This window comes from Dermacentor albipictus, chromosome 1 (assembly GCF_038994185.2).
Source record: "Dermacentor albipictus isolate Rhodes 1998 colony chromosome 1, USDA_Dalb.pri_finalv2, whole genome shotgun sequence".
In the NCBI taxonomy this organism is placed as follows: Eukaryota; Metazoa; Arthropoda; class Arachnida; order Ixodida; family Ixodidae; genus Dermacentor; species Dermacentor albipictus.
In genome coordinates, this window is record NC_091821.1 from 380,209,698 (window position 1) to 380,225,786 (window position 16,089).

A 16,089-nucleotide genomic window follows, 5' to 3' on the forward strand; every position below is an offset into this window, starting at 1 on the left:
CGCTGTACCTGAGGTGTCATTTTAGTATGTAATTCTGGTGCCACTACGGTTTTCCTCGAAATTTTGGTTCCTTTGTACTTTGAGCAACTGCAACAAAAGGATTCGAGCTAAAACAGATTATTACGTGAGGGTAGTGTGTGATAAGATCGCCCGTGATGCAAGCGACGCGCCTGTCAAGATACAACAGTCTAAGTGTGCTATCGCATACTCAAACTGTTATCAGTGCTAAGTTACGGCCTGGTGCGTCGCTCCCCATAGCTTTACGGGAGCAGGGAAGTAAAACGAAGTCCGTCCTTGAAATAATATTTAGCCTATCCTCCGTATATGTATGCAGTTCACAGACAATTACGAATGTACGTGCACGTGTATACAATCACGAGTGAGTGAGTGAGTGAGTGAATAAACTTTTATTTGGTCCAGCACAGCGCGATAAAACGCGCACCTGGCTAATCCCACGACGGGACTGACAGATCTAGTCTGCCGGCCCGATCGCGGGCGCGCTGGACGGCCAGGATTTGATCCTCAAAGACGGGACTTCGCAGGAGGGCGTCCCACTCTTCCTTGGTGAACTTCGGGCCCAGCGACCCGCACTCCCAGAGTATATGAGGCAACGTAGCTACCTCACCACAGGCCACGCAAGAACAATTCGTATAAATCTCTGGATATATGCTATGAAGGGACGCCGGATTTGGGTACGAGTTCGTTTGTAGAAGTCTTAGTGTGACCGCCTGCGGCCTGCTTAACTTGGAGTGAGGCGGGGGGAAAACCCTTCTCTCTAAGTAGAAGAATTTAGTTATTTCATTGTGTGTGAGAGGAGCGTCTCGGTGTCCGGGGAGAGAGTCGCCCGACCCGAGGGCAGCGCGGTCGGTAAAGCCACGCGCAGCCTCGTGGGCAGACTCGTTGAGGTTGAGAGGAACCCCCTCAATCGCCCCGACGTGTGCAGGGAACCAAAGGATCGAGTGCATGGAGGTGTTGCCGTGTTCGGCGCCTTTCAGAATTTGAACTACCTGCCGGGCTACCCGGCCTTTCTGGAATGCCCTGATGGCGGCTTTCGAATCGCTATACACCCTGTCTCTCCGACCGTCTTGCATGGCGAGTGCAATGGCCACTTGCTCGGCCACCTCTGGGTTCGTCGTCCGGACGGAAGCACAGTTGATAACTTTGCCCAGCGTGTCAACGACGGAAACCGCAAAAGCCTTGCCGTCTCGGTATGCAGCTGCGTCCACGAAGCTTGCTGCGATTTTGTCCCTGTTTACTTGCTTTAGCATATTCAATGCTCTTGCCTTGCGACGACCTGCGTTGCACCTGCGACGACCTGCGACGTATACAATCACGAATGTGTGCTGTTTTCTTTGATGGGATGACTAGAAACAAAAACATTGTGATTGAAGAGAGCACCACAAGATGTCACTACCTACGTTGTTGCTTCCATTCACACCACTGGCGTTCCGATATTCTGTAAACTATGCAAGTACGGGCAAGCTAAGTAAGTCTTGCAATCAGCGTCACCTGGCGCCACCAGCGCTGTTGTTCCCGTTTACGTTTCCAGTTTTCCGATATTCTGTAACTGGTAATGCGTATAACTAAAACTTTTGATAAGCAGGCTACAATCTTCATAGTATATCCTGTTTCCGACTCACCTCTGCTCTCTTTTCCAGTACATCCGGCTGCGGTTCGGCAACGAAGTCGGAATTGCGGCCTGCGTCGTCTACTTCTTCCTCACTGTACGTGTCATGCTGATTTCCTACGTAGATGAATTACTTTAAGGCACATATGGTAGTGAAAACATAACATTGCACACGTACCGGAGTGCTTGTGCTCCGTATAGTAATGTACAGACGTGCCATTAGGCATTATGGGAGCTTCAAGCTATGGGTTAAGGCGTGAGTTTTATTGTTTCTCATACACAACAGGGCCTCCACTTTTCTGAGGTCCTATAACGCAAAACTATTCCAGCCTGTTTTTATTCCAATCCCCTGACGTCGAATTTAGGTAGCCATCGACGCAAGCAGCGGACGGTAGCCCGCAGCGTAGCTTGAAAAGCCCAGTCAAACGCACTTCTTGTTTGTAGAATGTCACTTTCTTTTGCTTTCAAAGCGAATAGCATTGCCTACATTGAACAGTTTGAAAGCGAAGCTGATAAGGGCTACTTTCCCCAGAATAGTGTCCGCGAGTTAACACAAAGCTATCATCATCAGGATTGGCTCCAGCGTCGTCGTCTTCTTCCACAGCTGACTCGTTGACGCCCCTCGGCGCTTTAGAGCCGAGGGGCGTCATAGCGCTATAGCGCCGAGGAGCGCGTACACCGCGCGAACGCGCTCGTGCCAGTGATCCCGCGTTCGTCGTCGTCGTCTTTGATTAATGCAGGGCCGACCCGCGACGGAGGTGAAGCAGGCGTGAAGTACTCTCTATACGTGGGCCGATCCCGAAGATAGTGCGATTCCGGGCCGACCCGCGGCGGAGGTGAAGCAGTGTAAGGATTGGGAGGTCAATCGCACAGTTCGTAACCACTTGTCACGATTGGAGTCGCGCATGAATTAGATGGTAGCTGGCCCATGCCGTCGTCCAACTAATCCACGCTGAGGGCGTAGTTGAAGGGACGGACTGCTTCTCATAGAGAACGAGGAGTATGGGTTTACTTACAGTATCTACATAAGGACGTTGCAGTTCGTCAGTCTAGCATGACTGCGAGAGAAAGTACACTGAGCAGCCGCACAACAGCGGTTTATAAACACTCGGTCCTCCCTCGATCCCAAAGTGAGGGAAACGTTCGACCAGGCACCGTAGACGAGCCGCCTCTCTGCGGGAGGCACACACACACACTTCCGCACAGGTTCACGGTCCCCACCGACGTCAGACGGTCTTCGCAGAACTCGGGGCTTACGTCAGGAAAGGCGCATCTTATTCCCCGATCTGACCCCCGCAGCGCGGCCGCCGGTTGTCCATTGTCTTGCGTCTTGAAATGCGCGTGGGAAGGGGCCTCCGAAGACGTTCCCTCGGGACCTCCCTTGCTCGTGGCAGACCAGGTCGGCGGTGGCGTGTTTAGTCACAAAGCCTGGTTCGTCGAACTCATCTCGGCTCCTGCGACGGAGAGTCGAGGTCGTGGTGTATTGTTGACGCCGTGACGCCGGCGTATTGTTTACTTAGTGACGCCGTGTGGCTAGAGGGTTGCGGTGTCGTTCAAGGAAAAGTTGACGCCGATGTCGCAACTGGCTGGCAAAACTTGCACCTCAGCGGGCCGTTCTTAACAGCAGGCGTTAAGCAATCCCCATATGTGCGCCGATACCGAAGACAGTCCAATGCCTGGCTGACCAGGAGGCGTTGGGCTGACCCGCGGCGGAGGTGCAGCTCGCCATTATGGGGCCCACATACAAAGCTTCTTAACAGATTGGAAGGACACAGACATTTTCTGATCTAAATGGCTGAGAAGAGGCGATGAGCACGCTTAAGTGGAGAGAGTTTCGATAGGGCCGAGCCAGCACAGTGAAAGTAGGAAATCGGTTGAGGAGGCTAATTCCAGCGTCTGTGATTGGTCCGCTCCCCTTACCTAGCTTGCGCTGGCTGGCCGAAAATCCCGGTGGCGTGCAAGGGAAGGTTATAAATGCAACTAAAACGGATCTTCAGCAAGGTGGAGTTAAAATGCCAGGCAAAATGTGCATCAGAAAAAAAAATCTGTTTTGTTCGGCATATTGGGCCTTTAACGCATGCACGTCACTTTGACGCGATGAGTTTTCGCGGTTTTGTGACGTCGTGTGACAGACAGGCAAAGTGGGCACAGCCCTAAAAAGTTTTTCATGTAGCAATTGATCAAATTACGCCTTTTTCGCTAATGGCGAAAAAGGTGTCGAACGAGAAATTATTATTTTTCTTTCGTTTGGTCCAATCCTTCATAATCAGTGTATACATATCGTATCAGATGGGGCGTTTTCACGGTTTTCGTGACGTCGCGTGACCGACACTCGCAGTGGGTGGTGTGTCAAAATTTTCTTTCACCAATCGCGGAGGGCTGATTGCAGAATTGGAATAGAACAGTTTGGAATAGCTTTACGTATATAGCGCCACTAGTCTGAGCTTCAAAGTATTATTTTTGACGCGTCGACTATGAATATCTGGTTCTGGAGCTAAAGATCCAGATTACAGCTCCAGTTTTGCTGTCAGCAGCAGGTTCGGGAAGTCGCTCGGAAATTAAGTAGCGCATGTAAAAAAATGGACGGGCCGATTTCGCAAAGCCTTTCATTTGTAAACCCGCTCACCTTGAACTTTGCCAATACATCACCCATTTCGTGACCCTTACTTTCAGCAAACAGAAAACGCGTGCCTCGTTTAGTTCACCGAGGGCACCGGGGGAAGGCATCTCCCCCCCCCCCTCCCCTCACTTCTGTATAACGCATGGCAGTACCGGAAATTTCTAATCGGTTCTATCCGCATTGAAAACTTCACCGCATAACATCGACCGATCCCGAAGGCAGTGCAGCCTGAGAAGTGTGGGCCGATCCCGAAGCCAACGCTGTCTAACACGACGCCTCCAAGAGCGTGCTGTCGCTGGAGAAGAATGCGTGAAACTGGAACGTTACGCACACGCCCAACGTTTCAAAAAGCGACTTTGGCACGAGATAAGCATAAGCATGAATTGCGGGTGCGCGAGCACATGACAATGCGCACGAAGTCACAAGTTTGCAAGGCAGTGTAGTCTTAAAAAAAGGCACCGGCATTAAGGCAGCCGGCTGCCCTAATTCGACGACGACGACGATGATGATGATGATGGTGGTGGTGTTGTTGATGATGATGATGACCCGCAGTGGCATTTGTCACTGCGGGTCGCGCTGTTAAGGCTATATAGAGAAAAGAAGAAATAATGTCCGAGGTCTTGTCATTCGCAAACACACGTACACACACAATACATTAAAAAAAGCACTGCAAACGAGGAACCAAGAGCGTAAAGTTTCCGAAAAGTAAGGAGAGTGCGGTAAGCCTCGTCGCGTCGAGGCGCACGACCACAGGGGGGCGCTGACATTCAGCTGTGGTGGTATACACCGCAGGCCAAGTAGGCTGTAGTCCCTCATAGTAGCGGCGCTTGCACTGCAATGAATGCAGAACGCTCGAATATGAGGTGCTCAAACGTCTCGCAAGATACCCAACACGCACACGGCGGATGTCCACATGTCCGTTGTCGGCGTAAACATTCACACACCAGGACACAACCAGCCCTCAGCTTGAGTAGTATAGTGCTCTAACACGACGAGGCAAGACTGGAATGCTGACACGAGGCAGCAGCCGCTCCGTTTGCGACACGCTGGTGAACGAGCTTCTTGAGGAAGTGCCGACGAATCAGCAGGCGAGCGTTACGAATTAGAAGCCAGCCACCGAGCCTCTTCATTTTCGGCGATCCCTACATGCTGTTTGAACCGCACCGATGGCACCGGCTGTTGGAACCTCAGTGCTGACACCCGTTGTTGCAACCGGACCGTTGGCGCCCGTTGTTGCAAATGGGTCGCAAGCCCCAAGGGTAGCGTTGGCCTGGCGGCCTGGGGCACACTGGAAGCATCCGAAGGTCCCAGCAAAGCATGAGGCGACTGCTAACAGAACAACTTGTTTATTCTAGCATCGCAAAGAGCGGGCGGTCAGGTCGACCGAAGTAGAGAGACGGGAGAGCACGTTACTCAACAGAAGAAATCGGAGCCTCTCTCCTGGCGTCCGGGGGCAGCTGCTCTTATACTCTTGGCGTCGCGGGCAAGAAGGAAGGTCACGGGACGACACCACGTGACAGCGGCGACGGACGGACTGAGAGACACGTTGGGACAAGGAGGTGACGCATCAGCCGGGCCGGCGCCGGTCAGACCTCCTCGCTTCACACTGGGGGAGCTCCTCTCCCCGGCTGCCGCGCTTTGACAAGCGTGGGCACACACACACACACACGCACACACAAAGACACGTGGCACGGAACATGCCGGGACGCGCTCGGCGGGGATGCGTCGCGGCCGCTCCGAACGGGCCAAAATGTCCGCCGCTTTGAATGAAGCCCCGCCGTCCGTTGAATCCGCGCCGGCTACACCGCGCGTCATAGGCGAAACGTAACAGACCGCCCCGCCGGGGGAAGGAGATCCCTATGGTCAGGGGACTGCATCCGCTGTCCGGAGGGATGTCGCTCGATGATGCTCATAACCGACGTCGGTCGTCCCTCGGCGTTTCTTGAGCGCAGCGCACCGAGAAGGCCTCGTTCTCACGTTCAGGTTCACACAGGACACTGCAAAGTGACTTCGGGAGAGTTCTCATTTTTCTCTCGTTCCTAGCCAGCGTTAGAACTACGCCGAAACTCAGCCGCTCAGTCAGCAAGCACGGCACAAACCTCACTAAGCCATGCCAGGCTCTTTCCCCTTTTATACTACTGCCTAGTTCCTTACAGTAGTCTAGCAGCACTCAGAACGCGTCCACAAATCGGAAAATTGCACTAGAAAGCACATTATCACTTTGAAACACTACACAAAAGCAATATGTTAAAAATCCTGCCTCAGGAAGAAAAACATCAATAACAAACAATTTTGAGGCTGATTCCCACGTTAGGGGCTTCGACTTAAGCCATCGGCGTTACCGTTGAGACTCCCCTTTTTGTAACGCACCTCAAAGGAATATTGTTGCAAAGCGAGGCTCCAGCGCAGGAGGCGGCCATTTGTGAAAGAGATAGTCTGCAGCCATTGGAGAGGGCAGTGATCTGTCTCGAAGCATGCGAAGCGGAGATCGCAGCGAGCGACCGTACACTAGCTCAGCTGGCGAAAACCCTGTAGCCACATGCGGCGCGGTCCTCAATGCAAATATTACCCCAGGCAGAAACAGCTCCCAGTCAGTTTGTTGTTCAAACCACAACGCTCTCCACACGCGCTTCACGACGGAGTGGAGCTTCTCAACGTAATTCGACTGTGGGTGGTACACTGAGCTGTGTAACAGCTTTACCCCACACCTTTCGAGAAAGGCTGTCGTCAAAGCGCTAGTTAACACTGTGCCCTGATCTGATTGGATTTCCGCAGGAAAACCAACTCGCGCAAATATGGACAGTAGTGCATTGACTATCTCAACTGAGCTGAGTTTTTTAAGCGGCACTGCTTCAGGGAACTTTGTCGCTGGGCAGATCACAGTCAAAATGTGTCTGTACCCCGTGGCTGTTACCGGCAGAGGTCCCACTGTATCAATAACGAGCCGTCTAAAAGGCTCCGTAATGATAGGTACCAACTTCAACGGCGCCCTCGATTTGTCCCCTGGTTTGCCCACCCGCTGACAGGTGTCGCATGTCTTCACAAAGTGGTCTGCGTCCCGAAAACACCTTGGCCAATAGTACTCTTGCAAGAGACGGTCCTTAGTTTTCTTAACTCCTAGGTGTCCGGACCACGAACCCCCATGCGACAAGCGCAACAGATCCTGACGATAGCATTGAGGCACGATCAGCTGATCGAACTCCACTCCCCTGCGGTCTAGATACTTCCGGTACAGGACCTCACCTCTTTCCACAAAGCGAGCATTTTTCTTGGCGATACCTTTCTTGACAATGCAGCGTATGTTTTCTAGGCTGCCATCCTTCTTTTGCTCGGCTATCAAAGCCGCCCGGCTGACTTTTAGCAACCTATCAAGTCCGTCTGACGTAGGCGCTATGAGCAAGTCTGCAGATAGCTCTTCTAACTTTCCCGCATCGGGAATTTCTTCTCCAGTATCTGGTGCCTTTAACGCTACAGGCTCAACTTTATTCAGTTCGGGCGTGCTCTGAATATGAGCTTGCTGCGCCTCTGACCCTTTCTCATCGTTCGACAACGTAGGCCCCGCAACTACCGCCTTTGCAGCGAGCTCCCGAACCTTCGATCTGGTTAAGGCCTGAACGCTAGCCTCACCAAACAAAAGCCCCTTCTCGCGCAGGAGGTGATCGGACCTGTTCGAAAATAGGTACGGGTACTGGGGGGGCAGCATAGATGACACTGCCGCCTCCGTCTCAAGTGCTCCGAAAGGACCTTCAATAAGCACTTTCGCTACGGGCAGACACACGCTATGAGCTTCCACGGCTTGCTTAATCCATGCGCACTCGCCCGTGAACATATCGGGTTCTACGTAAGAGGGGTGAACTACATCCATTGTAGCTGCGGAATCGCGAAGCACTCGGCACTCTTTCCCGTTCACGAGGAGGTCGCGCATGTAAGGCTCGAGAAGCTTCATGTTCTCGTCAGTGCTGCATAGTGACAAAAACACGACTTTTGTTTTTGTTTCTGGACACTGCGCCGAAAAGTGACCCGGCTTCTGACACGTATAACAAACGCGCGCTTGCCTCGTCTCGAACCGCTTTCTGCGTTCGGTCGGACTGCTTTCACTCGCTTCCGCACTACGTGTGTCCCCCTTTGCTCTCATGGGCGTGAACTTCGGCCTCTCAAACTTGGAGCCAAATTCACCCTTTTGACCGTCCTTAGCTCCGCGAGCCCGACGCGTCACAAACTCTTCGGCTAGCTCAGCGGCTCTAGCCACCGTACTAACGTCTGGCCTATCCAAGACCCAGTAGCGCACGTTCTCAGGTAACCGACTATAAAACTGTTCTAGCCCGAAACACTGCAGAACTTTCTCGTGGTCACCAAACGCTTTCTCTTCTTTGAGCCACTCCTGCATGTTTGACATTAGCCTGTAGGCAAACTCTGTATATGACTCACTTTTGCCTTTCTCATTTTCTCGAAACTTCCGACGGAACGCCTCCGCAGACAGCCTGTACTTTTTTAGCAGACTCGATTTCACTTTGTCGAAATCCTCTGCCTCCTCTCTATTCAAGCGAGCGACTACGTCGGCCTCCTCGCCGGGTAACAAAGTGAGCAAGCGCTGTGGCCACGTTTCCCGAGAGAACCCCTGCTTCTCGCACGTTCGCTCAAAGTTAACCAGGAACAAACCAATGTCCTCTCCAAGCTTAAACGGCCGCATCAGGTCAGTCATTTTGAACAATACTCGTTCTCCTGCACCGTGTGCCTGATTTCCATTACGAGCGCGTTCCATCTCTACCTCGAGACGCTTCATTTCCAAAGCGTGGTCGCGCTGTTCTTTTTCTTTCTGCTCTTTTCGTTCGCGCTCATCTTTTTCTTGTTGCTCTCTAAGTTCGCGCTCCTGTCTTTTTGCCGTCTCCCTCTCCTCAATGGTCTCAAGGCATTCCGACAGCTCGTCATCCTCAGCTTCTAACTCAAGAATAGCCCTTAGCAGTTCTGGTTTTCTGAGTTTGTCTGAGACATCCAGACCCAACTCTCTTGCAAGCTCCAACAATTTCGGTTTGCGCAACGACTTCAAATCCATGGCTGCTCTGAATGCTGCTTTCTCTACTGCCTACTATTGTCTTGCCGCAACTAACCCGGCAGCAACGACAACCACAATTACCAGCTCTGTTTCTGACACTAACAAAAGCCTGGCAAAACTCAGAAGAAGAAAGTCCCGCACTCACCAAACCTCGCACCCAAGATTTCAGCGCAGTCGTTCGATCCGCTGCAGGCAACCAGTCATCACACAGGGCTCGTTGCACTGCTCCCGGATGGTCGTTGTGCTGCTCAGCATACAGTCAACCGCATATCTTCGCTGCTGGCCTCCGTTGTCGCGATCTCACCGCTGGCAACCAGCTATTTGATCCCGCACCGATGGCACCGGCTGTTGGAACCTCAGTGCTGACACCCGTTGTTGCAACCGGACCGTTGGCGCCCGTTGTTGCAAATGGGTCGCAAGCCCCAAGGGTAGCGTTGGCCTGGCGGCCTGGGGCACACTGGAAGCATCCGAAGGTCCCAGCAAAGCATGAGGCGACTGCTAACAGAACAACTTGTTTATTCTAGCATCGCAAAGAGCGGGCGGTCAGGTCGACCGAAGTAGAGAGACGGGAGAGCACGTTACTCAACAGAAGAAATCGGAGCCTCTTTCCTGGCGTCCGGGGGCAGCTGCTCTTATACTCTTGGCGTCGCGGGCAAGGAAGGAAGGTCACGGGACGACACCACGTGACAGCGGCGACGGACGGACTGAGAGACACGTTGGGACAAGGAGGTGACGCATCAGCCGGGCCGGCGCCGGTCAGACCTCCTCGCTTCACACTGGGGGAGCTCCTCTCCCCGGCTGCCGCGCTTTGACAAGCGTGGGCACACACACACACACACGCACACACAAAGACACGTGGCACTGAACATGCCGGGACGCGCTCGGCGGGGATGCGTCGCGGCCGCTCCGAACGGGCCAAAATGTCCGCCGCTTTGAATGAAGCCCCGCCGTCCGTTGAATCCGCGCCGGCTACACCGCGCGTCATAGGCGAAACGTAACAATGCGAAGGTATCCACTGGCCAACGAAGGATCCACAATATGTAATTTTATACGTATAGTCGGCATATTGCTACCCACAACTGGGTCATCAGCATCACTTCTCTGTAGTATGCTAAGGACAGCGCGATAAGGATGGCAATCTCCGATGCCGCTAATACCTCTCGCGCGTATTTCAGCGCAACGTCAATGGCTGCTGGCTACGCAGTTGTTGATGGGACTGGATGCGGTATGTGAAATGTACATCGTTCATCGTCGCCCTTCGACCCTTCACCGTACAACGATGCACTTCGACGTAAATCGACGAAGGGCATCTGTTAATATTTGAAGATAATCGGGAAGTCGTTCGAACAAGAACACAAACGTATAGAACACACAAAAAATGAGGAGAAACGAACAAAAAAAAACATTACACACGTTAACACAAAAGCCAGAAGCGCATAAAATAAGAAAGACCTTAAATAAATGGGTGTCTACAAGTACCTGAGTTGCTGGGCCACCTATAGCACTTTTAAGGCTCACAATGGCGCGAAAGATCCATCAGCAGAACGAGACGTCTCATCTGGTTAATTTAGTTCTTCTGTGTTCTTTGCAGCAGGGTCCATGTCAGCAAGCATGACGCAAGTATTGATAGACAGCGTTATCACCTCAAGCTTCCGTACGTCATCGAAGCCGGCTGGAAAATTACTACTAGTGGCTCAAACTGTGGGGGGGGGGGGGCTCAATAACCCCGGCCAAACACACCGACCGTATAGACGCCACCACAGACGCTGGAACACTCGGTTCAGCGTCTATGGTGGCACGTGGCGGCGCGTCGCATGGAGAAGGCGCTCCTATAGTGGCCTTCAGGATGTGTTTACGCTTGAGACTACATCATTCACACGACATCTACTGCACTAAAGAAGTTCCAGTGTTCTGAAACACCCGTTGCGGATTTTGTTCTTCAGGAAATCCAAGGCGCCGTCAGCATATTTGCAGCCGCTGTGGCAATCTCCACATGTGAGTATTTGTTCGTGATTTTTCAGCTAGAGCTTTGTTAAGATTAGTGGGGTGCGAATGTTCGAAATTTCGAATGCGAATCGAAGGGTTTTTGATATTAAAATTGTATTCGATTCGTGAACGCGTTACTCGCAAATATCGAAATCGTCGAATAGCATTCGTTTCTGTTCGAATGTTCGAGACACCGCACAGTACTCGAGAGTTTCGAAGGAAAGAGGTCCATGCAACGATGTCTGTTCAGGTGATTTTGCTTCAGCAGAACCGCGGTTGTTGCGGCGAGGTATCACCTTTTGAGAAACCGCACGGGGAATTGACTTCCGCTCAGTAATTTGGTGTCATTCAATAAAAATTCCCCACTTTTAGGCAGCCTATATTCGAATTTGTAGTCTTGATTTAAGCAAGGTATTTTGTTTTATTTTTTGACCAGCCTCACCGCGTTTTTTGCTGTGGTATTCACTGCACCTTTAAATTTATGCTTAACTTGTTTTTACTTTGTGTATGCTTGCGGTGCCACTCTAATCTGATGTGATGCAAGGGAGCGTGTTTTGTGTACTATAATTTGTTTTGTTGTGCTGTACATCTGTTAGAAATTTGTTCTTTTGTGTTCATTACGTGTAGAGCTGTCGCTAGTCTTCCTTTTTGAATGTTTGAGTAGTCCTGCCAAATTTTTTTCAGTTGCTTTAGGTGCGCTTTCTTTATGCGATTGTGGTCATCTGTTGTGGGAGCCACAGAACAAGTCAAGCCATTTCATTTGTGATTTTTGTCCGTGCTCCTGACATTGTGCACGCAATGTCGAATAAAGATTTTTCTGTTTAATTTTAATGACTATATTATTTAATTTCATTTCATTTATTTCTGAAAGTGCCCAAGAAAAGCTGTACGCCTTAGTATTGGTGCATTTGCGTTGCAGAAAGAACAGAAACAGAAAACAAAACGGAAACCTGAAATAATGGTGGTACAAGATGCAAAAAAAAAGAAATTATGTCAAAGACAGAAGTCAGATAAAGAGCATTATATAAACGACATCACTATAAAGCAATATCAGCTACTGTGGTATCATCACACTTCAATCTTTCGACAAACACAACAACCTACGTGCATCTTTCACCATTAATGTCGTTGTCATGGCGCTCCAGATAACTGAAAGCAGTCGTTTCGCATTCACAAGCTCCTTAACTCCCCGGGAATGCAACGGCGTTACACCTACATATCAAATAAATATATAAATAATATTTCTCTGCGTTTTTGTCTTTATTTAACTGACGAACTCTAAACTTTAAAGGTCACTTTGTTTGAAATCGGAACATATTCGATATCTCGATTGAATATTCGGAGGTCATTTTTCTCGTATACTTGAATTCGATTCGATTCGAAAATATTATATTCGAACGCCGCTTGTAAAATTAATCACGCAATATGGAACGAAAATTTCCGGCGGGGCCTGCTGAGATGCCTGTTAACTCAATAACCTCGAACAGCTGTTTTGAGACCCCCGATCCGTTGTCGTGTTCATGGACTCTATATATGTGATTTTGCTGGCGCTCTTCGGCCAGAACGGGCCCTTGTGCCATTTACACCCATTATTCAATCAAATCAATTTACGTGATCCCGAGAGTCCTACGTCATCGCTGTCCTGGATCTCAGTTTACGAAGTGCGGTCGTCATATATAAATGTGCCGCCGTCGTTGCCGTCGAAGTCGACATCATGCCGCAGTCATTTATATTGTCATCGTGCCGCCATTTTAGCGCCCTTAACTGCTTCGTTAAAGTATTTGTATTTTTCACCTGCTACACCTAAATTGATGCGTGATGAACGAACGAATTAACAGACGAACAACGAATAAACGAGCACGATCGGCCAGTTCCTATAGCTCATAACTGCATGCCGATCACAACAAAAAGAAAGGTTGGGCGGAGGGGATCGCTGCAGACTGAGTCGTCAAAAAAAAAAAATAATTTCTGGGCGGGCAGCTGCTAAGGGTCAAAGCTTTGAACGTCAAAGCACATAACTCCTTCGCTTCACCCGCAGTTTTCCACATGCCGCTGATCTACTGCTCCTTGGCTATCGGTGCAGCGGGAACACTGTATACTGCTCTGGTAAGTGTTATTCTTCACATTAAATTTCCCTTGGTTTTCTTTTCACGGCGAATGTCTGGAATGACGCATAATTATTTTTTTTAAACTCTGCAGATCATCTAAGATGTCAAGGTGGACTTAATTGCTAGCCAATTATACTTTTATTTTCGCAGCGCATGCCAATAGAACGCGAATGGAGAAGAAACACACAGCTCGATCTTAGAATTGGGACTATCCAAGCACAGCTAGCCAGTCGCTGGATGCGCTGCAAGTGGGGCGTCCTTGGAAGGGTCGTTTGCACACAGCGTCATCCGTCTCTTGATGCCGAGAGTGGCTTGCCTATGAAGAGTCACATGGTGGGGGAAGAAGAATTTTTACGATTGTTGAAGACTGTGTACAGATGTATTGAGCATATTGACCTTCCATAGGTCCCTAGACTAGGAAATTTGGTTACGCGGCGTAAGGCCAACCAGAGGGGCTGGAGTTGCCGTAGAGTCCCACCTATACACTCTAGCTGGCTTGTCGACCCAGCATTCGAGGGAACAAACAGCAGCAACGAAGCAGCAGGCTGACCGTCCCTTTTTGAGAGGTGTAGAGGGCGGCGACGGAGCAACAGGTTGATCGAAAAGAAAAAGCATCTCTCTATAGGCACTATGATCACTGTTGTATCCTAGTAAAGGAGACGATAGACTTTGCCGACCATCGCAGAACAACCAGAATAGCTGTCTTTCCGCCACAGATGTAATGGTCGGCTCGGGCTACGTTTCAGATGCGTCGGAGCACTCGGGAAATAAGTGGTCGCACACACTTTTGTGGTGGAGCTACCAGGGAGCCGGCCATCGTAATAAGCTGTGATAATCGCCTCATTCACCGCCCGTCAGGATACACAATCTATTCTGCGCCTTGGTTCAGTGCGGTCTCTTGTAGCAGATCCCACAGAAAGGACACCGGCAGAGCTGCTGACTCTATAAAGCGTGCTGTCGGGTTACTGCTCGTGGGACCAGAGCTGCTGAGTGCACAGGCGTCAAAATGTTCAATGTCACGCAAACCGGCCTTTTATCCATTCGTTGCTCCTTGTGAAAGCCTGCTAGTACGAACAGACCAACCGATGTTAAAAGTAGGCGTGCGCGCAGAGTAGAGGAAGAAGTAATTACAGATGGCGAAGGAAATCCCCTGCGCCGGACCAACGTCACCTAATAGGTCACGAATACAGCGTCAAGTGTTGGCAGTGAGGTACCCTGGACAGGAGCTCAAGGAAATCTCTCTCCTAACCCCTCTTTAAACCTCTTTGTGATGTGATCTTTCATTCCGTCAGACACCCAGCGCCAATCCTGCACACCGGACGCGAAAGCTCAAATGATTCTGGCGATTCCCTAGATATATATATATATATATATATATATATATATATATATATATATATATATATATATATATATATATATATATATATATATATATATATATATATAGAGAGAGAGAGAGAGAGAGAGAGAGAGAGAGAGAGAGAGAGACCGTTTACTACGCAAAGAAGGTGCGATGCGTGAGCGCTCCAAGCTCATTGTTGCTACACTTCGCACTGGTGGCACCTGTAAGGGCACTATTTCCTGAATCGCAGATGAATTATGGGCAAGCGCATCGCTATCTTTATGCGATCGATGTGGTTATCATCCTTTGGCAAGTCCACGCACTTTTATTCGGTATGACCGTATCTAACCTCTTTCATGCCAACTTGGGCCACTGGTATGTACCACTGGGCATGTGCAGTAATAGACAACTTGGGTCACTCGATATGCGCAACTGGGCATGTGACATAGGTATGTGAACATTCTTGACCCATACTACAGAATGGGTATGCGCGACTGGATAGGTGCCCGGATAAAGAAGGTGAACGGGAGGCAAGAAGTGAAGATGTCGGCAACAGAAAATTGAAGTCAGCTACAGACAAGTGAAAAAGTCGGCGTCAAGAGCAGCCGAGTGTGCGGAAAGAAGTGATGTGAACAAAATAAGACGAGCGAGGAGCGTTAAGCAACAGAGAAGAGAACACGATGTCGGTAACAGAAAATTTGAAGGAGTCGGCTACACAAAAGTCAAGTGTCGCTACATTGCTTCAATGATAATCGTGTTAACATAGGCATTCATCGTGAGATGGACGCTGTCGGATTTTTTTTTTGATAGACAGAATCAATCAGCCCATCAATCAGTGAACGCGTCGTCTTCCCTGTCTTCCAGGGCGGCATGCGGGGAGTTGTGTGGACGGACAGCGTTCAGGGCATCCTCATCCTTGTCTGCCCACTGACCATCCTGGGTACCATCCTCTACGACTCGGTGCACAACCCGGCTTCCAGTCACCTGCGCCCCTTCAGCGACATCGACATGAAGCCCTACTTGTTACAGTCAGTTTTCTTCTATTTACGTCACAATACCACTTGGTTGTGTATACCACCTGTGGGAGAAAAACGAACGTTTCTTGCTACCCATTATCGTATGTTTATTAGTGTAGTGTTACCGCTCACCGTTACATTTACCGCACGGGTCAATGACAGCTCTGCGCGCGCTAGCTTGTGGTTATTCATTAGAGAAGTTTAGATTACAGTGTCCAAGCGGAAAGCAACCTGTCGGGCTCAAAAAAAAAAAAAAATAAGCAAAGCGAGCACAGAAGAGCGTGAAGGGTCCACAATAGAGCTTGCTTCTCCCAACGCTTGGTTGCGGCCTTGG

General features: G+C 50.2%; 1 protein-coding gene across 3 annotated transcripts in view; it reads left to right on the plus strand.

Moving 5' to 3' along the window:
* LOC135900285 (sodium-coupled monocarboxylate transporter 2-like) overlaps positions 1–16,089 on the plus strand; it is a 76,740-nt gene that overhangs the window by 11,444 nt on the left and 49,207 nt on the right. For all 3 annotated transcript variants that reach the window (XM_065429735.2, XM_065429736.2, XM_065429734.2), the window contains 4 exons: positions 1,659–1,724; positions 11,244–11,295; positions 13,325–13,392; positions 15,604–15,767. In XM_065429735.2, coding sequence (XP_065285807.2) covers positions 1,659–1,724; positions 11,244–11,295; positions 13,325–13,392; positions 15,604–15,767 — 350 coding nt within the window. The remainder of the gene's footprint in view (positions 1–1,658; positions 1,725–11,243; positions 11,296–13,324; positions 13,393–15,603; positions 15,768–16,089) is intronic.